This window comes from Anser anser (assembly GCF_964211835.1).
Source record: "Anser anser genome assembly, chromosome: 7".
Lineage (NCBI taxonomy): Eukaryota > Metazoa > Chordata > Aves > Anseriformes > Anatidae > Anser > Anser anser.
Window position 1 is genome coordinate 18838291 of NC_139727.1, and position 26461 is coordinate 18864751.

Sequence of the window (26461 nt, forward strand, 5' to 3'; positions counted from 1 at the left end):
CTGATGGTCTTTAGTTTGACTTAGGCTTATTACAAAACAGAAGTAAACACAGTTCACTTCAATAATAAATAGGAGCTGCCTGGTATGAAGCTGTACTACTTTTTGCCATGCATGAATTTCCAGTACTAACTTCAAAACTGCTTTCCAAACCACACTTGACAAATATTTTTTTTAGAAAAGGCCAGTTTTAAAAACAGCCAAATTTGTCCTTACCTGTATTAACTTGGTACTTGTGTGAGGAGGCCCCATTCAGTCGATCTACAAAACCACTTGTGAATTAGGTCTCTCTGTCATTACTTTGGGGAACCACTCAAGTTTGTTTAAAGACTTGAAGTTGCAATTAAGCATATCTGAAGAGCTTAGCAAAACAACTCTGTTTCTTGAGAGGCTCCTGTCTTACTGTTTCGTTTAAGGTCCTCTGGAAAACACTGCAGCTTTTCCTAATTCCATAAGAAATTTGATTACTATTTGCTTTCATTACAAAAAGTGTAATGAGCAATGCGTTGTGAGGGCGATTTAAAAGATTCTAGCTGCAACTGATTTTTTCAAATATATTTACATCATCTATTAATTTTTCCCAAGCTTTGCAAGTAAATATCTTCATTGCTGATGGTAATTCCAAGCATTGCCTTCAGTTTAGTCTGCCACATGTAGGTTATGGGAGCTGGGATGTAGGTTCCAGATATGTTGCTGCACTTTTGAAGTATAAGAACTGGTGAATGAAGAGAAATTAATGTTTTTCTTACATGTTGAGGCTCTGAGATGTGTAGTACAGCTGTCCTTTTTCCCAACTAACAAGACAAGAAAGCTGGCTTTGCAAAAGTAAATGGGCACCCGATTGGAACTTGTCTTTCTCTCAATACAAATTTTGCTTCTTTGATACTCAAAGGTATACATTGCTCTCATAGCTGCTGGTGCTCATCGTTACCGCCTTAAGATTTTGATGTGATGACTTGTGACAAAAGCATCCCCATCTCTGTCTGCACTAGGCTGCCTTGGCAGAAGTTACACTGCTTGCATAGAAAACGAAGCACAGTTTACGTGGCACTGAGAGCGATCTCAGGCAGCCACAGCCACCTGCAGTTGAAAATGGTGATAAGAAATGATAGGCTTCTGTGACGATGCAGGCAACTGAGCTCCATACGAAGTACAGTAACCCTTTCTCAGCGTGTTTACTTTTATCCTCTCTGCAGCATGCTCCTTATCCCCAAAGCATGTATTCAGTACCCTGGTGTCCTCCCGCATTGGCTGATGTGCCAAGTGGTTACCTTGGCTGCTGTTGAGAAGGATGTGACCCGCAGTGTACTTGCTTTGTTATTTTTGGTTCCAGTGACAGACTGAGAAGAGGTTAGGGCTAGCCCTGAACAAACATAACTCTAAAGCAATAATTATTTAGTCAATGTGATTTCAGAGGTGGTGTTGACTTTTTACATTATACACAGGGCAGATGATCATGATGTTATCAGTGCTGCTCCACGCTGCAGTTCCGAATAAGGCACTATGATTTTTTCAACTTGTGTAAGAATGGCTAAACAGCATGTCAGTCTGAAGCTGTAGCTTGCAGTGAGCATAAGCAAAACTGTGGAGCCATCTAACGTGGATACAGAACTGTTGATTTTTTTTTTTATATATCTTTGATTATTGCAGTTCTGATGGTAATGGCAGAACTGCTGCTCTACGCATCTTAAAGAAATAAAGGTAGTCAACCGACTACTGCTTCGTGTAAAAGATTGGCTTATTCCATCAGAGGGATAAGGCATGTTTCCAGAATTAGGATAAAATAGCAAGAAAAGTCTTGGAGTGTTCCCCATATTCTTTCTCAGTTCCAAGTTTCTTGTTAATGAAGTAAAAGAAGAGAACACAGAGGCATTGCTGCTGCTAACCCGGAGCTTGTTATGAATAATTCTCTTGGCGATCTTGCCACTGAATTGATCCACGTTTGATAATTAGCTAAATTGTGACTAACAGAAAAATGTGAATATGTTTGAAATGGTCATTTTACTACAAATACTCTTGAAAGCATAGGATGAACATAAAATATTATAAAATAATTTTCCCAGTTGATATCTCAATAAAATATTACTGCTTTGCGATGATACTACTTTTTTGAGTTTAACTTTGATGCTCAGTAATAGGTGGAGTGCTGTCTTCTATGGCAGCATTGGCAAGCAGGTAAGGTAGGATTCTTAAGATAAGTAAAAGAGCTGTAATCAATTTGAAAAATACTAAATCCTTGGATAACAGAAGCATTGGGAACAATTTCACATCTCTTCTACTGTCTACTTCTCTCCCTTCTTACAAAATGCTGCAAACTTTCCGTTTTTCTTGTAAAACTAAGCTAAGCAAGTACTCTTTAATCTTTGCACTCCTTTCTTGCCCTGGGGGTTTAGTCTGACCTGGAATCTCCTCTCTTCTCCAATAAAATGCCATATTCTACATTGCAGAATAACTATATATTATAGAATAACTCAAGGAACCCTTCAGCCTGACTTCTGCATATGAAGGGTGGTAGTTGGTTTTGCATTTCTCAGGTAAACCCTGTCAAATAATATAAAGGCATCAAAAATGAGATCCTTTGTGGTCTTATTTAGGGAATGCTGTCTACATTGCAAAGACAAACAGTACCTGTCTACATTGCGAAGACAAACAAGAGCAAAGCAGTTGCTTTTGCTCTTGCAATACCATATAGAAAACACTTCCTTTATCACACTGAAAAGATGTCATTTTTGTCCTCATGGGGTAAAGGTATGCCTTATATTCAGTCTGATCCTCTCCTTGCAATTTGACTGTTTTCTGTATTGCCACTCCCTCAGTGTGGTGTCACCTGCAAACTTCAGAGTGATCATCGTCATCTCATCTTGGTCCTTGATAAAGATGTCAAAGAAGATCTTAAAATCAAGGTTGTGTTAAGCAGAGCTTAGCCTTCCTATTTCTCTATCTTCTCCTAGGGGAAATCCGAGTCTCCTTTGGCACTTACTCAAATGACCCCTTCTAGATTTATACCAGCATTTCAGTAAGCTCTACATTTCTGATAATGCTATGACTGGGTTTCAAGAATACTCGAAGGGAAGAAAAGTCCCTTTTTTTGTTCAAGATATAAAGTAATACAACAGGATCGTATTATTAATAATAGCATGCTTCCAGAGCAGAGAGTAACTTGGGTTTAGAAAAACGCTGTCCTTCGGGAGAGGTGTTCGTAAGAGTTCCCCATAACGTGTTGCTGTGTTTATCTGAAATAAATGTGAGCCTCCACACATCCATTGACATGCACTTATGTGCAGAAGTTAAACCTGTAAGTAAATCGCAGCAATAATTTTGCTTTCAGCACTTGATTCAGAAGTTATCAGATGCAAAAGCGTGTTCTGGCAGCTGTTCTGAGAGCTGCCGTGGGTTGATTCAGTGTTGTCAGGAGTAAACATACCACAGATTATCAGATATAGCCCATTAAAATTCTCTTCAATGGAAAAGAAATCTTTTTCAAAAGGAGAAGTACTTTATTAAGCCAATGTTTTCCATGCCATAGTTCTCCCAGTTTATTAAATCTAAGAGTTTTTATTATCCTCTATTCTGTAGAATGAAGTTAGCTTAGGAAGATTGATTTATGTTCGATGCACGTTCCACATCATCAGAGCAAATGTTCGGGAGTGTGTTTTGTGTTGACAATGATGCACGAATGGCAAAGTACATTTTCCTTATATACACTGAATATAGGAATGGCAGTTTCAGCAACAATTAACAAATAACTGAATGCAAACTGATATAAGAAGCCAGCCTGAATGCATCTTTTGCTGTTTCAGAATATTCTCTGTTAGTTACTATTTAAGTATTAAGTTGTTATTAGATGATGCTTATTGTGGAACGGGTCTGTTTTCTGCATTTGGCTCTGTGCAAGAAACTATAGAGAAGCTCTCTCCGGAAGAGCTGCATTGTGCGTGGTTACTATTCGTGCCACCTGTGTTTGTTTGGGCTCTGCTCTTTGCTGTGCCAGTAGCCAGGATTGGTAAGGAAGCCTGCTCACACAGGTAGCACCTCAGTGAAGTACAAAGGCCTTTTTGCAAACAACAGCCACGTGTATTGCCGTGGTAGAGAGACAGCTGACTCCAATACCAGTGACTGGGCTGCTTGCCAAATCTGAGGATTTGGAAGGTGAAGGAGTTTGACTTGTTACAGGATCACTCCTGCAGAGAGTAAGTTATCAGATTGACCTGGCAACACAGCAATGAAAGCATGACCAGGTACTATTAAGACAGTGAGTAGGTTTGAGTACAGGAGTTGTCCTTCGCGAGTGCTAATCTGCATGCTTTTCCTCTGTGGCAAATACTAGGAGCCTGGCCCTTTATAAAAATAATGATATTCTGTATATATTATGGACATTTACTTGTAGGGACCAGCGAAGGTGTAGGTCTGCATGAAGGAGGTACTGCACCAGAAGATGTTTCAGAAAAGATAGACTCCAGAGATGGCCGTGAGCTCTATAGCTGTCAGGGTTCCTGGAAAGAATGTTAAAATGGTAGCATCAGTCTTAGCAATTTGGGTTTATGAATGGGCTCTCTCTCCTAAGCAGCTATCTGAAACTATGCCATATTCAAAATATATTTAATTTCATTGCAAGTTCATTCAACACCCATTTCTGATTATTGGATTAGGAAAACAGAATGCAGCTTGTATTGTCAGTGGCAAACCGAAATGAAAGGGCATATTTATTTCAGATGGGGGAGCAGTAGGCATTCTTGTATTGCCTTTTGCCTGCCACAGCAAAAAGAATGCAGGTAACGATGAAAAAATGGTTCTGTCCCTCTTGCTCTGAAACCGTGAGGTTCCAGATGGAACAAGCCTCAATATGAGGATTTGAAAATAAACAGTATATTCAGATTTAGGATAGAAGTTTGGAGAGGGGAACAAAGTACTTCCAAAACAATTAGGCGTAAGTTTTTCTAGATTGTATTTTATTCATATTTTGATGCAGCCCGGTGGATAGAAGAAATGATAGCAACTCAATTCCTTGGGCAGCCAACAGATACGTTCTTTCAAACAAACATCACATCTCCTTTTCTCAGAGGTGTGTTTTCCTCTGCCTGCACGTACATTGAAAAGATGCAGAGAGGAGTGTTTCTAGACTTATGTTTGGGCTTTTGTTGTGGTTGTGTTTGCTTTTTAAGGGGGCAGGGCAGTTAAGGGTTTTCTTTAAGATTATGGAACCTGTGAGGTTTTTAACAGGTTGGTTAGCCTTGTGCCTCAAGGAGGGTACTTCTCAGCAGTTAGGTCTGCACCGTGAAGTTACCTGAACGGTAATGCCATACACATTTCATCCGATGTAGCTTGGCGTGAGGGTAGCTCAGTATCAGTAGGCATCTACGTACAGCACAGGAAAGCTGATTTAATCTCCTCTGCTTGATTTTACACTGCAATTCACAGTAGCAGTGGCTGCAGCATAGACATTGTTACAAATATTACTGTCACTGGGGGAACAGTACATAACAGTCCGGGAAACCATTACTAGCAATCCGCAGTAGTATGGCATCAGTGTTAGGCTTCATGCCTGTGTTTCCATCATCTGTTTCCCTTAACAAACTTGGCTACCAGGCTGCGTTTGTCGAATACAATGATTCTGTTTGTATGTGAACTGAATAAAGCACTGGAAGAAGCCCTGTCAGACTAACAACGCGGGGTTCCAACACCAGGTTAGCCTGCCCGTCAGTGCTCCTCCACGGCATCAGCCATCACTGCTGCTGGGCGTGACAGATGTGTCCTGCTCCTGGGGACGGAGCCTCCCTGCACTGCTTGTGCCAGCGTTTCTCTGTTCTTGCAGTGAAAGGTTTTCCTGGTGTATAATTCCAATTTGCTTACCGTGGTTTTTGCGCCGTAGTGCTTCTCTTTTCCCTGGTGGATGACGAGGGCTGTTCATTCCTTCTCTTTACAGCCTCTGTCACAGGTCACAAAAATGTGTATTATTAGCTGGAACTCTTTGGTATTTATAGAGTATAAAGCAAAGTCTTGGTTGTGTTGTTGCCACAATGTATAAATTCATGAAGCTCAAACTGAGGTATTTTGCCTCAATGCAAAACAGTTAAAGTTGAGAAACAGAGAAGAAAGAGACTTTGATGCTTAGCTATATTCCAAAATAACCAACTGCATGAGGTAGATATTGTTAGTTTTTACCTTAATTACTATTACAGCCAAAATTGGTGATAAACTGAAACTACAGTTCATAATGATAACTTGCTGCTATGCTAGATCTGAATATGTGGAGTAAAAGCATCTCTGGTAGCAAAGGTTTTAGCAGCTCCTGAATTTATTTAAAATACTGTTGTTTTGTGACCGAAATACTGTATAGGACTGCTGAAAAGGGATCTAACTCAGGCTGTGAAGATCTGCCAACAAAGTGTTTCACACTCCAATTTCTTGAAGTTGCTTAGGAAATTTCAGTAGGAAGCACAGACACATTTTGTTTAAATGTATGAGTTTAAAATGTAGTTAATTACACTGTTTCCATTAGGCACCTCTCTTTGTATTATAGCTGATGTGCTAATGCTTTACAGCATGTCAGCCTGATGTGGATGAAGGATGATAGAGATCTGTGAGCTACAGTCAGATGAACTCACCACGGAGCTGTGGTAGCATGACTGTGCCAACTAAGAGGCTGACTACTCAACTAAGCTAATCATCACAGTAGTATACATTGATTAGTAAAATAACTAATTTCTTTCCAAGGTCCTGGCAAATTTTGATATTTTTAGGTTCCCCACCCCAGAATTAAAGATCCTGAAACCCTTAAAATATCACTTTAGACAAAACACATCTGATGTATTTTATGCATCTCTAATACAGTAGTCAGTCTCTAGCCTGTTTTCCTTCCTTTTCTTATAAGGCAAAAAATAAACTCTTCAAGGGAATAATGCTTCCTGTTTCACAAAAACATGCCAAAAAAAAAGATTATCTGTTTACTTGTGTTTCTGTACTAGGTAGATCTAATACACAGCAGTAAAGTTGCTAGTCAGTTGTCATCTGTGAAATTGTAAAGTAAAGGTAATTATTCATAATTTTATCTTTCTCTGCAGACTTCAACTGCTACTGTTAATATAGTGGTGACGGATGTAAATGACAATGGACCAATTTTTGATATGTTTCTACCTAAAAACCTGTCTGTACAGGAAGAGGAAGCCAATGCTTTTGTTGGTCAAGTAAGGGTAAGTTATTAACTGCAGAGTTAAATTGTTTATTTTATTACCTAATCTGTCCAGACTATTAGGAAAGAGACTAAGATAGTTATACCTTACACAAAGTTGCATCAAAATGTCTGAAGTTTAAACACAAACCCTCTATCGTCAGACATATTTATGTTAAAAGTTAAAGTAATTTCCTGGGCTTTGAAATACAGAATTAATGTTCATCTTCATGCTTAATAGGTCAAAAAGGCTTTTTCATTTAAAAAAAGCTAATCAGAAGACTGGTTTTGTAGATGCACACCACTGTAAAAGCTTGCTTATAACAGATTTACAGTGTTACAATATTGTCGCCACATTTTTATACTGTTACTGATTATTTTTTTACAACATTTCTATAATATACTGAATAAATTATGTGTATGTATGGAAGATTGTCCTACGTAGAAAATTTCTATAGTATCAAAGAGGAAAATAGTTAATGCGTTGACCGTAATAATTCATTAGGTGTTGTAAAAATAGATTATGCTTTTGGGTATTGTTAATTTAAGTGATTTGAAGCTGTGTAAATTTTTACAGCATGTGTAGGTCTTCTGGACTACCCATTGCAGATTCAGTCACGTGAAACATGCATCATCTTTTTGGCAGAGTCAGTTTTTCCTAATGGCAGGTGAAAGAAAGTATGAATTGGTGTTTTGAACTTGTAGTTGAATGTCAAGTGTTTCATATTTCCCTCAGTGAGGGGTTAGCATAAAGGCTGGATTAATGTGAGCTGTAAGCACAAGATGAATTTGGAAGCAAGGTTTTTCAGGGATTTTGGCACAACCATCTGCCTTTCTTCCCAATAGCAACTGTGTCATTAGAAAACAGGAGCTGTCTTAAGAATACCTTAACTGCTGTCTTAACAATACGGTCAGATAGAAGACATTTCGGGTAGCATTGAAAGGGGCAAAGGCATATAACAATAATAACCACATTTCTTTCCAAATTTATATTATTCAGTAAGGTATCCACAAGTGTTTCTCAAGTATCATGCTGCTTGTTAATTTTGTATTCTTTTTTGAGTGAACTTGACTTCACTTGTTTCCTGGTATTTATATGTTGAAAAATTGCTTCTTTGGGATGGGTTTGCCTTTCCTTCTGCTTTTGTTACTTACTCATGAAGTTTGATTTCATTCAAGTTATATGTTATGGTTTTAGGCTCCTTCAATACAGTCTCACTTGTACTTATACTGAGGAGGTTCTGCATGTCTATGCTCTGCTTGCTGTGTGACCTGGTACCATTAAAGTAGGTACTACTGTGAAGTTGTCCAAGCTCACGTGTAATTTTAAAGAGAAGCAACTTTCCTCAACACTGATGAGCACTAGAGATTTCCTGCTTTTGTTATGCTGAACTGAAATATCAGTCCTGTCAAAGACTGTTTTGAATTCTTGCATGTGTAGAAATTAAGATCCCTGTGCTTAAATCTGTTTCCATAAATCTATTTTTGTCATTATTCATCTTATGTAGTCATTTATCATTTATCCTAAAACATATGGACTCAATGTTTTAAATCAGTACCAAATATCTTTAAAATCCATGTTGTGTTTTTCTTGGTGCCCTCAAGGTGCAATAATCTTTAAAAACACTGTATCGGCTTTGTTTTTAGTTTAGATGGAATTATAAAAGAAAATATGCCATTACAACAGAACCTCTCTCTAATAAATTAGCATAATTTCTAAGTTGTGTTGAAATGAAAATATTTAATGAAACCTTTTGATAGCTTATTCCTTCTTGTGGAATGAAAGAAACTCGCTATATCATTTATTCTCATGTTTATCACCAGTCCTAATTGTCAGCCTCTGGATGGAAGAAGCTTTCTCTTTGTGCTGCAGATACAGATGGGATGTAGATTCTAATGTTTCATATTCATGCAAATAGTATAGAACGGAGCGATTTGGGCATTTGGAATTATTTTTTGGACTCAGTGAAATTACTGAAGTGAGGATGATTAGCCTTTAGACGTAGCTGTGTTGTTGTTTAGGGAGAGTCGTCTTTAAACAACAAAGCAGCTTTTGTTACCGTTGTTGTCCTTCATAGGACATTAGAACCACAGTAGGTGTGGGAGAGGTTTCTATGGGAATGTGTTTTGTACAGAAGCTGTAATGTAGTTAAAATATAAATGCCTATTTTAAATGAAAATAGCTTGGTAAAAGAAGGTAGTACTTACTATCTGTTGTGTTTTCAATGCTAAGAATTAAGCTGCTTGACTGACAAGCCTCCTTTTCAGAATCTCCTCTATTATATTCATTTCAAACAGCTGAAATCCACCATAGTAAGCACTGATACAGATTAAATAAAAAATAAACAGGTTTTGTGGGGTCTCTTTCCCTTTTGAATGTGTACTTCCCATTTTACATGAGGAAAACCACAGCAAGATATTTTTGGCTTAAGATTAAAGGTGTGGGCCCCACTGCTCATTGAGGTAGAGGACCTGGTGGTGAGGGTTACGGAAAAGGTGCTCCACAACTTTGGTGCCTCAGGTTTTTTTACTGGTAAGCTATGGGGACTCTCGGCTACCTGAGCCCAGTGTCAGTCTGGAGGAGGAAAGGATTACCTTCATCCTAGACAAAGATGAAGTTACGGGCTGCGTAGGAAAATAAGCCAGACATAATGGGAGCGGATGAGATGCATCCAAAGGTGCTCATGTTAACTGGTATTGCTGCAGGAGTGCTTATTTGTCATCTTTAAAAGGTGCCCAGGAGTGTGGTTCCTTACAACTGGGAAAAAGCAAACATCACACTCATCTTTGGGGATGACAGGAAGGAAGATTCAGGTAACTCCAAGCTGGTGAGCCTGGCATGGGTCTCTAGGAAGATAGCAGAGCCTGCTGGAAGCCATTTCCAAGCAAGTGGACAATAAGAAGGTGAATGGGAACAGCCAGGATGGATTATGGATGGGCAAATCATACCTGATGAACTGGTGACTTTGGGATGGGATCGCTGGCTCTGTGGATGCTGGGAGACCAGTGGAAGTTGCTTACCTTGGCTTTACCAAGTAGCGTAGTATCTTTGTAATCGTATTAGCAAGGTAAGGACCAGTTTAGTGGACTGCAGTGTTGAGCAGTGCAGACGCTGCAGGGGATCAGGGAGCAGTGTGATCCAGAACATATTTTCTAGTAAAATCCATTATTTTCTTCTTAGAAGATTCCCAGAAGTCTTTTTTTTTTTTTTCCAGATTGATTATTAGCAGCAGCTACTGTTACTTTAATTGCCAGTTGACATGACCATAATGCAGGTAAATTTGGGGATATATTCTATGATGTCAATTACAAGAAAGGTAAAAGTGTAACAAATTTATTCAGCATGTATTATTAAAATGTTAGAAATAGTCCGTATAACATGTGAAAAGCTGTTGTAATTTCTTTTTCCAGTTCTGGATTTTTTGTATTAGACTTTCTCTCTATCCTCTCCCAAGACTGCAAAATTTTGTCTCTTATCTGCTCAGCTGTTTTTCTAAAAAGAAAAAAAAAGTAATGTATGACATTTATACCCTCCTTTTGTCCTCTCTCCTATGATACAGGTAAGTATGTAAGTGATTTAGGACGCAAAACAATTAAGTCGAATGCTCCCATATATGATTCCTGCTGCAGACGATAGAATTCTGTGCATTCTGTGCTCTATTTTGTTTTAAGTGGGAAAGTTGGACTTGAAAAGGGATTCCCATAAGGGCTTAGGTAATACTTGGGAATTTGTTTCCCCTGGGGAGATGGAACAAAGGCAACGAAAAGATTTCTGGTGGTAGAGGGGAAGGCTCATTACGTGCTGGAGGCAGTATTAACGCTGAAGTGCTCTCGCGCTCTGTCGCTCCAGTGGCTCTTTGTATGCCAGCTGAAGTCCGTGGAGGCGCTTGCACAGGAGTGCTGCCTGTGGGGATTTGAGGAGCACACTGAAGATTAAAAGAACAAAAGCTAGGAAGGATAAGGCTGACAGTGTAGTGAAAGTATTTCAAATCCCTTTTATTTTATACAGTGTTGTCTAAATGAGAGCAGTCAGAGGTGTATTAGATTCCCTACCGTTCTTTCATGTCTGATCATTGGGATCTCCCAACAAGACAGGAGAAGAATTGCTGAATGAAGTTCTCTACAGAGGACCAACAGGAAACCAAAAGCTTCACACCAGAAGCTTAAAAATTCAGGCACCTTATCGTCTGTTGCAGTCGGAAATAGCTTGAGGTCCTGCAGGAGATCCAGCATCTGAATGATCGGCATTATGCAGGGTACTGTTTGTCAATACCACATCAGGTACATGGGAGGTGGAAAAGTGGAATGAAATATAGGTGAGAATCAGTGTATTGGCTGCAACATGTGCAAACGCATTTGCATTCTTGTTAAGTGAAACACGGTTCTGCAGAGTTTGTTACAGAACTTTAAAATGCAATCTGTGGTTAAATAACAAGCTGTTGGGGCCCATAAGGCCTGATGGGGCCCAGGAGAGAAAACAGTCCCCAAACCACCCTTGACTGAAGTTTCCATTTATCTGCTTTTTTAAGTTTGCCCAGTTTCTTTAACCTCCCTTTCCTATTGATTATTAATTGTAGGAAGAAATTTGTGTGATTGATCATTTTTTGAAATTCCCTGCATGATCTAGGAGATATAGGGACATGAAGGGAGATGAGAAGGAAAACATGGGTAAATAATCACATGGCAGTGAACAGCCCAACCCTTCATCAGATGCTCACGTATCACTAGACCTTAGATTTTCCCTAATATGAAGGCAGTATAAATAGGCTTCAATAATGAAAGCTGTTTGCACACAATGTGTGTAATATCTCTTATCATCTGCTTCTTATTTTTAAATGAGAAATTCTGAAAAAATAAGCAAGTTGCTCTTTAGGATGGAGCTATTTTGCTTACTGGAAAGATGAGCTTTGGAGAACTTTCCTTAATTCTACTGTAAAGTGGAAATATTTTGATTTTCTATTTAATAAGCGTGAACTACTACCTGCATCCAGTATTGAGTAACGTCTGTCCACTTCAGAACAGGGCAACTCTAAGGCAAATAGGTGTGACTGAAACAGCCTGTGTGGCACCAGTCTACAGATTTCTAGACACTTTCTCTTTCAGTGGTATGGAAGTGTTTTAAATGTGTTGTTTAAAGAAGCAGCAATCATTTTTGAATGCTAACGGAATGTAATTACAATGCCAATTTCCTAACAGAGTTTTCTGTCTGTGAATATTAGTGAATTCTTACAAATGTCTATTTCTACTTAAATTCACAAGGTGGTAAAACCTGCAAGTCTCACGATTTAAAGCCCAGGTTAAATTTCACAGATGTCAGTAAGGCTTATTGTATTGGACTAAATGACCTCTGGAGATCCCTTACATCTAAATTGTCCTGTGTCTCTGGATATAGGAAAACTGCTTCAAATGCCGATGAGGTATTACACTACAAGATTTTGTTGTAAAAAGCACAGAAAGAAATCTCATTTTACTTAAATCACCATTGTCATTGCTTTCTGCACGAAAGCTCATAGAACAGAGTATGACTTTCTACATTGTAGCATATATAAACTGCACTGTGGATAACACCACACCTGTATTATAAGTACCAGCTTCTGAAATTAAAATCTCAGGGCTCCTGTACTTTTAGACAAGTGCAGAAAAATTAGAGGTGGAAAAAAGGAGAAAAAGTACAAGACCAGAAAAAAAAAAAAAAAAAGAAAGGAGAATTATTGGCAGGAGAGGACCATCTATGAAGCTAAAAAATTAAGCCTTTGGGGAAGAGAAGAGTAGAATCAAGGCCTCTGAAGTAAATCTCAAATATCCAGAGTGAATCCATGACCACTGCTAACTGTATTATACTTTGCCTTACAACATCTTTTAAATTCATCTGGTACATATAAAAAGGAATATGAACAGGTAAGATCTTAAAATGAGAAATAAAATCAGAATGCATCAGAATTAAAATCAGAAATGCATCAGAATTTAAGATTTGAGAGTTATAGCATGGCAGATGAACCACAACCAGCAGAAATGGAGACTTGTATTTGGTTGCAATGTGTGCATCTATATGACTAGCATATATCCATTTAGAGGTATGACTACGCAGTGTCTGCATGTGTAGGTATGAGCTGCTACTTTCCAGTGCAAAAGAGCTTGTACACTGTTATTCGTGAGCTTCTCTTTGTGCTCATTTCTGTAACGGCTGTGTAGCTTTTTACAAATAGTAGGATCACCACAAGGTCATTTTGCTGGGTCCTTTGTCATATCATTTTATTGCATGCTTATTAAGAAAGTTGTTTCTGTGGTTGATTAGAGAGACCTTTAATAAGACCTTCAACACCATCTCATTTGAATTCTCCGAGTGACACTGGTGAGGTACAGGCTTTCAGTTCCATGTGGGATGTTTCGGATAAGACATGTAGAGGGGAGGGTATTTCCAGTAGGGCATGCATGTATGTGCTCAAGTGCTTTTATTCTTCCTCTTGCCCACCCCACGTCAGGTTCGTCAACCTTGATCAACTACTTGATCAGGGTGAAAGGATTGCAGCTTCTCTGAATCACAGCATCTAGAGAGTCTGTCTGGGATTTTTTGCGCATGCATGATAGGGCATGCTCAAGTCAGCTGGGCTGAATGCTGCTTGTAGTTGTGTACAGAAGAGGTGCTGGAATTTGTTTCTGGTTTAAGCTAAATGTTATGTGTGCTGCTTGACTTTCCTCGGGATGATAGCTCTTGGGGAAGAGGTTCTTTCTAACACGGAAGGGAGGAAATGTAAGAGAGAACGAGAAGTGGAGAAACTTGCATAAATAGTATTCATTGTATATTTTAACATAGCTTTATCTTTCTTTGCCCTTTTACAGTCTCCCCAACTTTATAATTGTCATGATTATTTATAAACACTGCATCTCTGCTTAAATGGTGAGAAGAAACGATGAGGCAGCCTTTGGTAAAGCCCTTGTCTTTGTCACATGTGCTTCTATTTGTATTTTCATCTGTTATAAAATTCCTTCCACCTTCTAAAGCAAGTTGGGTATCACGGTTTCAAGTCCAAACCTGTATCATGAGAAGAAATAGATGCAGTCATACATCTGTGAAATTTTTGCCATCTCAGACCAGCAGTGCTAGGCCGGGATTAGCTGCTTTCTGCTCACACCCCCAGGGGATTGTATAATACCTGTAAGTTATTTCACTGTGTGTGGCTGCAGCCACGCTCAAATAGCTCTTTACTGCCTATAATGTATGGAAACTGGGGTGACTTTTTAAACTAAGTGGCTTTCACTGCCACTGGCATAGGTTGCCCAGAGAAGCTGTGCGTGCCCCATCCCTGGAGGTGTTCAAGGCCAGGCTGGATGGGGCCCTGGCAAACCTGATCTAGTGGGTGGTGTCCCTGCCCATGGCAGGGTGGTTGGAACCAGATGGTCTTTGAGGTCCCTTCCAACCCAAGCCATTCTACGATGATTCTATGATTCCTATTTCTGATGTTATACTTGTACATCAATTTGCATCTTTGTCATCAGAGTGGTAACAGTTGTGGTTTAATGCGGTGCAAATCTTGATGCTTGTCATCAGAGAAGCATTTCAACCATCTTCATGTGCAGTTTATTGCTGAGAGCCTGAGCATTTCTGTATTAAAAGGAATTCCTATTTTTGTCTTCCTTACACCAGTCTGTTGTTCTAAGCCTTTCACCTATCTCTGTTCAGCCTGATGCTATAGTAGATCATCTGAGTCAGTGTTTTCCCATCCCTACTACATGACCATTTAGTGTTTTGATGGCCAATTCTGTCTGTTTGGATTTGATTGTTCAGATTTCTGTCACTGGGGTAGGAAACTATGGTTTTCCTGAGCTTACAAATTAGAATAGTTTATTCTGGGCCTACTAACTTTTGGCTGTGGTTTTTATTTCTAGGTGTTTTTTTCTGTGACTAGATTAGTGTTTTCTTTCTGAAGACTGCCTGGTAGAAGGACAAGTTGAAGAGTTTTCTTGAGATACGTGTCAGGTGTGCTTTTTTTGTAATATTCAGAGTTCATGGCCTTGATATTTCTAATTGATAGAAGAAAATGAATTTCCTTTAAGTAATCTTAAGTGAACAAGAGAATACAGAACAAAAACAAGAGTCTGAATGGTAAGATGAGTGGTTTCAAATCCAAATGTTTGCTGCTGTGACCCAGCTCAGATCTGGTGTTCTCTAATTAGGCAGTGACATAAAGAGAGCCAGCAGTCTGGAGAAATGACAAAAATAACTTCACAGTGCATTAACACGTTAGAGAACTCCATGGGAGCCCAGCTAAATGTGGAGATTTGAAACAATAGATTTAATCTGTGAATTAGCTTTTGGTTTTTATTTTTGCTACCGTGTCTATTCATTGATTAATCCCTGAATTGCTTGATCATATCATTGCCAAATAACACACTCCTCATGAAAAAAAAAAATTCTACTCATCTTTCAAGTTAAAACAGACAGTGCAAGTCTCTTAAGTTTCGGAGCTGGTTGCATGCCAGCCAAAGAAAGCCTGTCTATGTTTCAGTGTTACAATGTGATTAATTTTTGTAGGAGGTTCACCAGTCCATTAAATCATGCTTTTGCAGTCATGGGCTTTCTGATTTTCATTTACTTTAATTTATATTTGATTGTAGTGTTTAACTGTTCTTATTATGCAGTTTTATTTAGAGTCACATTTAATTGGTTTCCAAACTAACCCTCCAGATGCACTGGAATTAACATTGACAATGAAAGTAATTATCAAAGGTTCTCCCATCTTGTATAATGGCTAAAATATGTCTGTATTAGAAAATTTACCATGTGGTATCTTAACCCTAGTAAATCTAAATATAGTTGTGAAAAAAGGATAAGTTGGTAGGGATGATGACTTGGTAGTCCAATAAGATAATTTTGATTTTTATAGAAAGGTTCTTGGAGGATATGCCAAAACCTCTAGTGTTTTTCAAAAGTCTCTAAGGGGTGAGGGGGCATTAGTTTATTCTTCTAAAGAAGGAAGTGTTGCTTTGAAATTTAAAGATTAGCAAAATTTGAGGGTAATACCTATGAGTTTTATTTTGCTTCCTCACTTTTTTTTAGACCAGCTAAACCCAATTGGGCTGCCACTGCCAGTGACAGACCACTGAATCTGCCACTTGATACTACAACATCCCATATTATTGTATATTCTTTATATCATCTTTCTTCATCAAGTCAGTTTGTGCAGGGCAATAATTCAGAACATTTAAGATTTGTCACACATTGTAACTAAGCATCTGTGTTGTTTTGTGGTCTAATATTAAGTTTTGTGGCATATCAGAACTTACATAGCAAAATCAAGTAAGTTAGAGCTCTATGTATACGTTTGATTGAGCATGAACACAGAGTGAAGGCATTACATCATTTCTTATCTAAAACTTGTACAAAACCAGCGGTCTTTCAATCCTGCAAGTCTGTTTAAAAAATAAATAAATCTGATTTATAGGAATAGAGCAATTAAAATATCAATTTTGTAGAAAGCTTCACAGAAATAAACTCTTGTAGGTTTTTGGTCTGCCAGGGAGTATTACAGCTATCTGTAATGGGCATACAGTGATAGCATGTATGTTTAGGAGCATGATTTATTAATCTAATTGCCTGAAGCATGAGAGGAATATGTGAGAAAATACTAACAACACTGGGAAGACAAAAGTGTTTCTATGTTTTGTTACTTGTTTTGACGTTATCTTGAGTTCAGCTGACAGAAATCTTTCAAAACTGTTGGTTCCTTCTAATCTTTTCCTTTGCTTAGAGCACTTAATGAATGAAATAGGAAAGTGAAAGAATGTGTAAAAGCAGGCAAAAAGAAATGAAAGAGGAAAAGCCTTCTGAATTACAAGGAAGAAAAATGCCAAGCTTTCTGGAGTGACTAATTTTCCCTACTTAAGATATTTTTAAATTAATACCAAGCCAGAAATGTTTCAAATAGTTGTGGCCTCTTACTGCATCTGGGAGATGTTAATTTTGTCCTATGAGCACAAACAGTAATCTCCCTGAAAAACATTTACAAAATCCAATTTAGCACTCCCACCAACACTTGATTTGCTATTTGACACAAGCAAAGGGGTTGGGAATCTTTTAAACCCATAATAAAAAAAAATCCTATTATCTTCCATGAAAACAATAGCCCAACTCCCACTGATAGCACCCTTTGTATCCTCCAGCACAATTTCTATCCCTCCCTGGAGCTGCGGTATTTGCTGGAATACTGACTGCCAGCCAGAGGTTCTGTTGGGATGGGTAGGGATGATGGGGAACTTCTGTCCCTGAAGAAGACCTGCAGGAAAATTTAATCTGGGGGAGGTGGGATTGGCAGAAGAGTGGTCCCAAAGAAGTATTTCAGCTTTCAACGTGAATGAGGGGATACCTGTCATGTTTGCCTCAACTATATAGACAAATATGAGTAGCAACTCTGCCTTATTTTGCTGTTTTCCAGCTCCAGCAGTTCAAGTGTAAATCCTCAATTAACCTGCTTAAATCCCATTGCTACCTGTTGTGAGCAAGAGTTGTGGATATTAGTAGGAGGTTTCTTTTGAAAAGAATGATAATGATATAATTAATATCAACATTTAAGCATTTGTCATTATATTTCAGAATTAATGATCCTTTAAGAGATATTTCGGTAATTCAGATCTCCCAGAATTGTATTTTTCAAGCTGTTTTTCAACAGCTTGTATTTTGTATTGTATTTTCAAGCTGCAATGGAGGAAGATAATTTGTTACCCTGGAACACTATTGGTTCATATTCGTGAGGTTGGCTCAGTAATATTGAAGCATGGTTGGTAATGCCAATTCAGACTTACCGCAGCAGATAAAGGTTATCATCTTGTAAATTGTGCTGTCTCCAGCAAACATGGGATATATTTTCTGGGAAATAAAGTAATGATTCTTTTATACTCCTGGGTTTATAGGATTGTTTTACCATGCAGTACTTCATAAGGTAGTCCTGTGAAAGATGGAAATGAGATTAGTCCTGTGGATCTGAAAATTTACTGAACAGCAGCAGCAGTTACTAGAGACTCTTCCAAGGAGCATGTTTTCCCTGTCTCTAAATGAACATAAAGAGATAGAAGAGATTGAAATTTGTCTCATCTTCCTGCATCTCTTGTCATGGGCATTCGCAAGAGGAGCCAGTAAGCTCTGTTATTTTCTTTTTTCTAAGTATTTTATACTTCTGCAGGTGCTCTCACAAAAACAAATTGCCTTGGATCTTTGTGAAGGAGACTCCTCTATCCCAACAAAATCCCTTCTGGTCAGGCCACAGTGACTTAAGCGAATTCCTAAAGTCTTCTGTTGGGTAACACTAGCGTGGTATGTTTGCCTACCAGCTAGTTGAACCACTTGGAATAAGACCAGGGGAAAAACCCGTGAGCGTATAAAGGGATGATTCCCAATATTTCTTTTACCCAGAATAGCAAAATAAGCTTCGTTTCCTGTCTAAATTTACCAGGCCTGTCTTGCATGTGGTTGCAAGGGATCAAACAGCAGACTGTGTCGGTAGATTTTGGGGTAGGAACTCAAGTGCTACCAGAGTGTTTGTGTGGTAGCTGAGAGTGCTTCAGGCTCTCTCTTGCTTGTCACCCAGCTCTGCCTCCAAGGGCATGTGAACAGGTACTGTTCTTCCCTTTGACAGCTGTAGGGATGAGGGGATGGAGGACTTGGACTAGGGGTGGATGCAACCAACTTCTTTTTCTAGCAGGGAAACAAGGCAGGAGTGAATAGGTTCCTTATTTGGTTGTCTGCTCTTGACATCCTGCTGTGGTGAGGAGTGATATTCCCTAGACAGACGGGGGGGGGAGGAGGATGTGTTCTACACATACACTGTTCTCATTTCATAAGATTGTTTTTATCACCATGAAATCAGGTATGTTGGGGTTTGGAGGCTAGGGTGAGAAAGATACTGTGCTATGGGGAATAGAAAGAAATCTGACCAGTTTTATGTTTAGCGTTTGCCTTGTTTTTTATTACTCCTACTGGACCTTACCTAATTAAAAAAAAAAAAAAAAAAAAGATTAAGGTTGTTGGTGTAGCCCAGAGAAAAATGCTACCTGTGATTTGTATTGCATTGTTACAGCTGCGAAGAGACAAGGGAGCTGGTTGTGGAGCCACTGGAGATCCCAGGGCTGAGATCCGTTCATACTTCCTAGCAAATAGATTTGGGGAACAGCTGCAGAAAGCACTGGTTAGCAAAGATGGGAGCAGATGGCAGAGTCAAAACGTCAGGGAGAGATTCGTTGTCTGAGTTTGTAGTGTGTTGTGGCTCAGCTTGTGGAGCTCGGTGCTTTACATGGGTACTCTCTGTAAAATCCTGCTCTTTCCAGAAAGACTGGCGTGGCCAGTTTTGCCCATGAAGCCTGGATTCATACCTGCAATGTCTCTGAATGGAAGTGCAGTCAGAGCCAGGAATATTGTCATAACCCAGGACGACTAAACTTGGTCTGATCTGGAACAACCCTGTGACTTGCTGCGGTCCAAGCCAGCTGTGTGCAGGCTGGGGGAGCGGACAACCTCTGCATCATGAAAAGAAGGGGTGCCCAGCGAGGACACGGACACCCCAAACAGCTTTCCTCTCCTCATTTGAGTCTTTGTCTGGTTATGCAGATAGTGTACCTCCATGCAGCTTTGTAGCTGGATTGTTTGTTTATGCTCACTCGTATCCAGTGGGTGGCCATGTGCAGGCCTTCCCCTCTGTGTGGTACCGTGCGCCAGAGGCGGAGGAGGCAGTGCATGCAGCACGCTCGCCCTCATCCTCTCAGCCGTTAGTGGTGGTGGAGGAAACTCTCACCACCTCCAGTGCCTGCAATGCGGTGGCATCGTCGTCCTGTCATGGGATCTGTTATTTCTTATATTTCCCTCTTTAATTATTGCTGGCCCCCTTTCCTCCGCCTCTGTTAAGTATACTTGGAGAAGGATCAAATTGTATTAAATCTATTGGGATATTACTAGGTTATTTTTTTTTTTTTTATGGGTATAGGTAAGTTCAAGCAGGGCTGATGTTTAAAGCAGGACTTTCTGAAAGGCCAGCTGTGTGTCACCTGGAACCCATTGGTAACAGAGCTTCTCTGTGGTAGTGTCGAGCATGGTTATGAAATATGGATGATTCAAGTCATCCATCTCGATATAAAGCTGCAACTGCAAGCAGGAACAGGCAGCACAGTGCCACCCGCAATTCCTTCAAAGACTTCTCCACGGAGCTCGTGCCCACAGTCTCTGAGAGGCTCCAGGAGATGATTTTCACATGGAAGGAGGAGCTCCTTTCTTATACACTTCAGATGTCACTGTTTTAGAAAAAGTCATCCAACAGCTAACTTAATTGGATTTGATAATATATAGGGAAACAAATCAGTCCTGCACAATGTGAAAAATACGTTAATGCCCAAGGATGTACACAAATGAGTTTAAATGTAAATAGTCATGTTTTTAGGAGCCAAGTTGCAAAGTGTGCTGTTTTTCCAGAGGTCTTTTTATATGTTTCTCTATTTTAAACTGTACTTAAGTGCGTTAATGTTAATAATAAAAGTAAAAAATTGCCTGGTCTGATTTCATAATTTCCAGTGATAGTAGTGTTAAGGATTAACTTTGTTTAGTGTGTGTATTCAGTTTTTATTTTAAACTCTGTTTGCTCTTGGTCAGTTAGCATCAATTTAATTGCTGTTAAATGGTTTTGGCTTAATGTAGAGCCTAAATATGAGGACTGACCTAATGCATGTATTGCAGTTAAGGTTTATGAAGCTTAGGGTTTGTGTCTAACCCAGAAGCTGACTTCCTCATTTCCTATACTTTGCTTGTCTTTCAGTGGGCTAACAGTTTGTTACTGTATTCTTGAAACTTTCTTCTTTTGCTCGCTTTCTGATGGTTTTCCTGTTTGTCATCTATGAGGAAATAGATTTGATTCTAAGCTTAAGTAAATCAACCGTACGTTGAAAGATGTCGATTCAAAGGATGTGTTCTCCATTGACGGGTCATTATGAAGTTATAGCCATTACTGCTTAGTGCATTGTTATAGTGCAGGAGGAAAACACAGTGAAATTTTTCTTATTAACAGTTTTAATTAACTTTTAATTGATTTCTAGGAAGATAAATGGCTTTGTTACAATATTTTAAAATTAACACCTTCACCAGAATTAAACATTCATGGAAATTTCCTGAGCATTTTTCATATAACAAAACATGAAAATCTTCTCATCTTCTCAGATGTCTGTAGCCACATTTATGAAGTCAAACAAATGAAAACGCCTTTCTAACAGAACGGCCTTTGTTTAATTTACATGGCCCTATTCATCATGCTTTAATTTAATTAAATGGAGGAAAAACAACAGGTCAGCATTCAAATTATGCTCTAGTGCCTTTAGTAATAATGAGGCTGAATCTTTTCCATCCCCATTAGGGCACTAACATAATAACAAGAACTATTTAGCTGATACTGAAATCTGAGGCTTGGTTCGCTACACGAGACTTAAGATACCAATTGAACAAAATCTAAACATTTATCTGTTGGAATTATCAGCATTTTCTGTGTGTAGAAGAATAAGGATGAAATTTGGTATCGTTTGATTTTGAAGAACATGATGTACAAACTGTAGAAAGTTAAGTAGTTCTTCAGAGAGCAATGATAAAAAATTCACTAAATGTGACAACCTTAAGTGAAATTAAGATTTTTAACTAATGTGTCCATTCTATCTGTCTGCTGACTGCATCCAATATAAGCATGGATTCAATAATGATTGGTAGCTACGAAACACCTAAATCACACTGTAAAATAAAAAATGTCCTCAGACACCACCTAACTCTGAAGATACTTGAGCATTATAACTGTCTAATGGCCTGACTTCAGAAGCATCAGGTTTGTCTTCTGCAAATGTTGTCCAAGACTGAGCATCTAAATGTGTGTTTTCTCCTGAAGTTCATTTGAGATCCAGAAAAGCTGCCTTCAATCCCTGCAGATTAACAGATTTGATTTTGTAGAATATTTTTTTTATCTTCAACAAAATATGAGTGAGAGGCATGTTGCTGTGAACAAGAAATGCTGAATACCCACACAGACGTTACTACTTTGTAGAATATTATCTTAGCTTACCTTGCGACTCCCATGTAGGTGTGTCCCTTGTATTTAAAATGTGCATTAAAACATGGTACTTTTTTCTGTTTCTTAGGCTACCGACCCAGATGCAGGTGTTAATGGTCAAGTTCATTATAGTTTGGCAAATTTCAACAATCTTTTCCGAATCACATCAAATGGTAGCATTTACACAGCAGTTAAATTGAACAGAGAAGTAAGAGACTATTATGAACTTATCGTTGAAGCAACAGATGGAGCTGTGGACCCCCGCCGTTCAACACTAACTTTAGCAATCAAGGTGCTGGATATTGATGACAACAGCCCTGTCTTTACTAATGCTTCCTATACTGTCTGTGTGCCTGAAAATCTACCACCTGGCACTGTCTTCCTGCAGATAGAGGTAAGAAAGCATTACAGAGTGAAGACAATGTTTTGTAATTGTTGCACAGTACTAAGCGTGTTCTTAGTTAACTTCTCAGTGGGACTGAAGTAAAACACTGCAGACTGGAGTCAAGGAAGGTATGATGTCTACCAGACTGAAAAATTCATGGCCATTAAAGAGGTACATGAATTATTTTGGGGGGTTCACTTGGAAATAACAGCAGTTAGTTAAAAATAAATAAATTGAGCAACACTACTAGTGTCATATTTTGGGATATTGTTTTACATATTAAGTGCACTTGGTTTGTTCTTGAAAGCTCATTATATTGTTCCTACATGTTTATGTTGATAGCACGCTATCTCAACTGATTCAAACTGAAGTCAAACCTAAAAGTCCAACCTCATTATAGTTAATGGAGTTAAGTAGTTGCTTCCGGAAGAAATTGACCTAACTCTAAATTTGTCATCTAAGATAGCTGGAGTAAAGTGGGCACCTTGAGGTGTCTTCTCTCTGTTGACTATAAAAACAAACAAAGATAAACCATTTAGACAAGTGATAGTTAATTGTTGTTAATTGATCTCGCTCATCCTGAGCTAGATCTCTAAAGATAGCTTAGACTCACTTCCCATAAGTAGCCTATGTAGCCTCCTGATGTTTTAGTCAGCAGATTTTAATGAGAAGAATCTGTTGTGGGATAATTTCATCAAGAATGTTTTTTATCTGAAGCTGCCTGCAGGTAAATTGTAAGTGGAATCAACAGCTAAAGCAATCGCATAATATTCTTCCTAATGAAAGTTAATATTCTTTGTCTAAATACTGGTATGAAATAAAAACATCCATGCTGCTATACGGGGTAAGAGCAATGGTCTGCTTAGCCCAGCATCCTCTCCCTGGCAGTGGCGAGTAGCAGGTGCCCAGGGAAAAGACCAAGAACAGAACAAGCTTCCAGTGACTCTTGCACAGAATATTGTGTCCCTTTCATGTGGCAGGTATCTCTGGATTTAATAACCTCAAGTGTTCTTTCTGCTTTGTGTTTGTGCAGTAGTTTTAAATTTATCCAATACTATTAGAATAGTATAATGAGATTATATGTATTTGCAGTTGTTTGCCTTTTTATGTTTTTAATCTAGTAGGGATTTGTTTGTGAAAATGGATTTTGTTTGCCTTTAAGTATTTTTTTTTCTGTGTGGCATGGTCTAGGCGAAGGATGTTGATCTTGGTTCTAATGTTACCTATCGAATACGGACGCAGGAAGCACTACAGTATTTTGCACTGAACAAGTACACGGGCGAGTTGTCACTTCTGAAGTCCTTGGATTACGAGTCATTCTCCGACACAGAAGCAACTTTCACCTTTCTTGTGGAAGCCTTCGATAGCAAGGGCACTATGCCTCCCGGTATTGCTACTGTCACAGTGAGAGTAAAGGTAAGAGGAGTAGCGGGTCAGTTGATAGCATCCTCTCCTATTTGGTACAAAATACTTCTGCGACCCTTGCAGGTGTGCTGATGAACCACCAGAGCACAGTAGCAGTATGTCTGCTTTCCTACTTTTTCACTTGCAGAAAGCTACTGCCTTTTTCTGACAGCAACTTGTTCTGCTAAATGTACACTTTATAACAGCTATAATTATTTTGCTATATGCAATTAAGTAGTTAAATCTTGGTTCATAGATTTATGAAGTACAAGAATACCTGACAAATACATAAACACTTAGTCCTTCAGAATTGCTGAAAGATTGAGATAAGTACCTAATGGAATTGTTTGCAAAAATGACACCATCACATTTCAGTTAAAGCTCTCATAAATTGTAATTTTATGAACCATTCAGGTGTATTGAGTGAGTGCTGATATGGCACACGCCTTACATTTCAGTTTCAGCTACCTGAAAATATAGAGCTACAAAGAAACAGGCTTATTCAGTGGTCTTTCGCAATGAATCGTTTTTATGCTGAGTTGCAGCATCACCTGTGTTTCTGCTGTCTCGCCAGCAATATGGGGATAATGGTATTCTGTTTGGGAGGATCCACAAATGAAAAGGGTTTGTAGCAGAGGCATTAGCACTTAACATCTTCAGTTGGTTGATGTGCTTGTGTCCAAAAGGGGAGGATGCTTTAGAAGCTCTAAATCTTGTTTCCTTGAATTTACAATGGTGCAGTTCTGGAGCCAGTCAGACAAATCCTCTTGTCTGGTTGTTTCATTTTTGTTGACTGTCAGGGAAGAACACTCAGCAGTGGGAGACAAGAGAATTTAATTACTGGCACTTCAGCTAAGAAGCAGAAATTGTAGCAAGAGAAAAAGCATGGCTTACGAATACAAACTTTCTGCCTGGCAACTTCAGTGTAAATATAAGTCTGCAAAAAATATTTAGCATTTATGAATCAGTCTCTGGTTCAGTTTACTGCGTATCTGCAGATGCTATGGATTGCCAGATGATTTTGAGTAATTCTGTTTGTCGGTCTCTACTGAGCTCTGAATTATTCTAGGGACAGTAAATGTCTCAGATTATTAGCATTGATGGCAACGTAAGAAGGCTTCTACAGTACCTCTCTGTCTCTGTAAAATGCTTGAGATTGAGATGCAGTGCTTCTGCTTCCTGCCGGGCTGCCCTCTGAACCGGTGTTTACAAAGTGAATCAAAGGCAAAAATAGCTTTTCACATCGTTCCGTGAGCCTTATTTGTCTATAGTGTTCAAGGAGGAAGTTGCTCAAACCTGTATTTTTATTTTTTTTCTAGAAGAAACTTTTTCCCAGCTCGATGCTTTTTAGCAAGAATCAAGCTTTGTTTTGTTTTGATTTTTGATTTGAAGATCTGAAGAGCTGTTCTCAAATAGGAGTGTGTTCAGGGAAAAGCTGCTGTCTGTACGATGGGGCTGACACAGCTGTATGACTGTGAGTTTATGTTGTGTTCATTAATCTCAGTGGACAACGCAGCAGTGCAGTTCTGCTTGGTGGCTTTAGTGTAACAGCAGCAGTGTAACAGGGCACTGTCCAGGAGGCACTGTGAGAATAGGGAATTTAAGAAGAAGGGGATTATTAGTAGGATCAAAAAATGTTTTTTCTGTTTTGTTTTTGTTTCCCTGGAAACTTCGCACACATGAGCATTTTAAAAGGAGGCATGATAATTGTTTGGAAAGGCGGTGTGTGAGAGGCTGGAATACTGTGCTTGAGCCAAGAGTAACAATTTCTGCAGTTGTTGGGGACAGCACAGGGCCTGAAAGCGAAGGCAAACAGCCTATAGATTATATAGGAAAGGAAAAAAAAGGGCTGGAGGGGATATTTAGTGCGTATTATCATACCCGGCAACAGCTTGATCTTTGCAGCTGATCAGTGGACATAGTTGAATAACTGTGTTAAGATAATGGGTAGGTTCCAACCTTGAGTGGCAGGTAGGAGAGTAGCATTGTCAGTGGCACTCGTGAGTGGGGAAAGGCTTTTGGAAAAAGTAATTTTTCATCTCTCATTTTGTCAGACAGATGCCATTAGTGGATACATGTCAGAGAGATGGTAAAAATTTAGAACCTTGATCACAAGGCAGATCTAGAAAAGAAATAATGCTTTGTTTTGAGATTACAGAGGAACTTTCCAGATTAAAAAAATAAAAACAAAAACACATTTGGGGAGGAAAAAAAAAAAAAGGAAATAGGAATTGGAGCCATTTGCTACCTGTGTGGTATGAGAAGGGTCCACAAGAGGATACCTTGAGTGGCAGATTCAGGAGACGGAGCCTCAAGGGGCAGGGGTAGGAGCAAGGCACATAGCTGGCCTTTGGTGAGAAAATAAATGCAGAAAGAGCACGGAGCACAGTGCATCACAGTGCAGTTTGGGTTTGTTCCTGATGGAAAAGACCCATACCTGCCCTT

The 26461-nt window shown here is 39.0% G+C and overlaps 1 protein-coding gene across 30 annotated transcripts in view; it reads left to right on the plus strand.

Moving 5' to 3' along the window:
- PCDH15 (protocadherin related 15) overlaps positions 1–26461 on the plus strand; it is a 535558-nt gene that overhangs the window by 388925 nt on the left and 120172 nt on the right. For all 30 annotated transcript variants that reach the window (XM_083844291.1, XM_083844317.1, XM_083844318.1 and 27 more), the window contains 3 exons: positions 7059–7187; positions 22316–22621; positions 23804–24028. In XM_083844291.1, coding sequence (XP_083700417.1) covers positions 7059–7187; positions 22316–22621; positions 23804–24028 — 660 coding nt within the window. The remainder of the gene's footprint in view (positions 1–7058; positions 7188–22315; positions 22622–23803; positions 24029–26461) is intronic.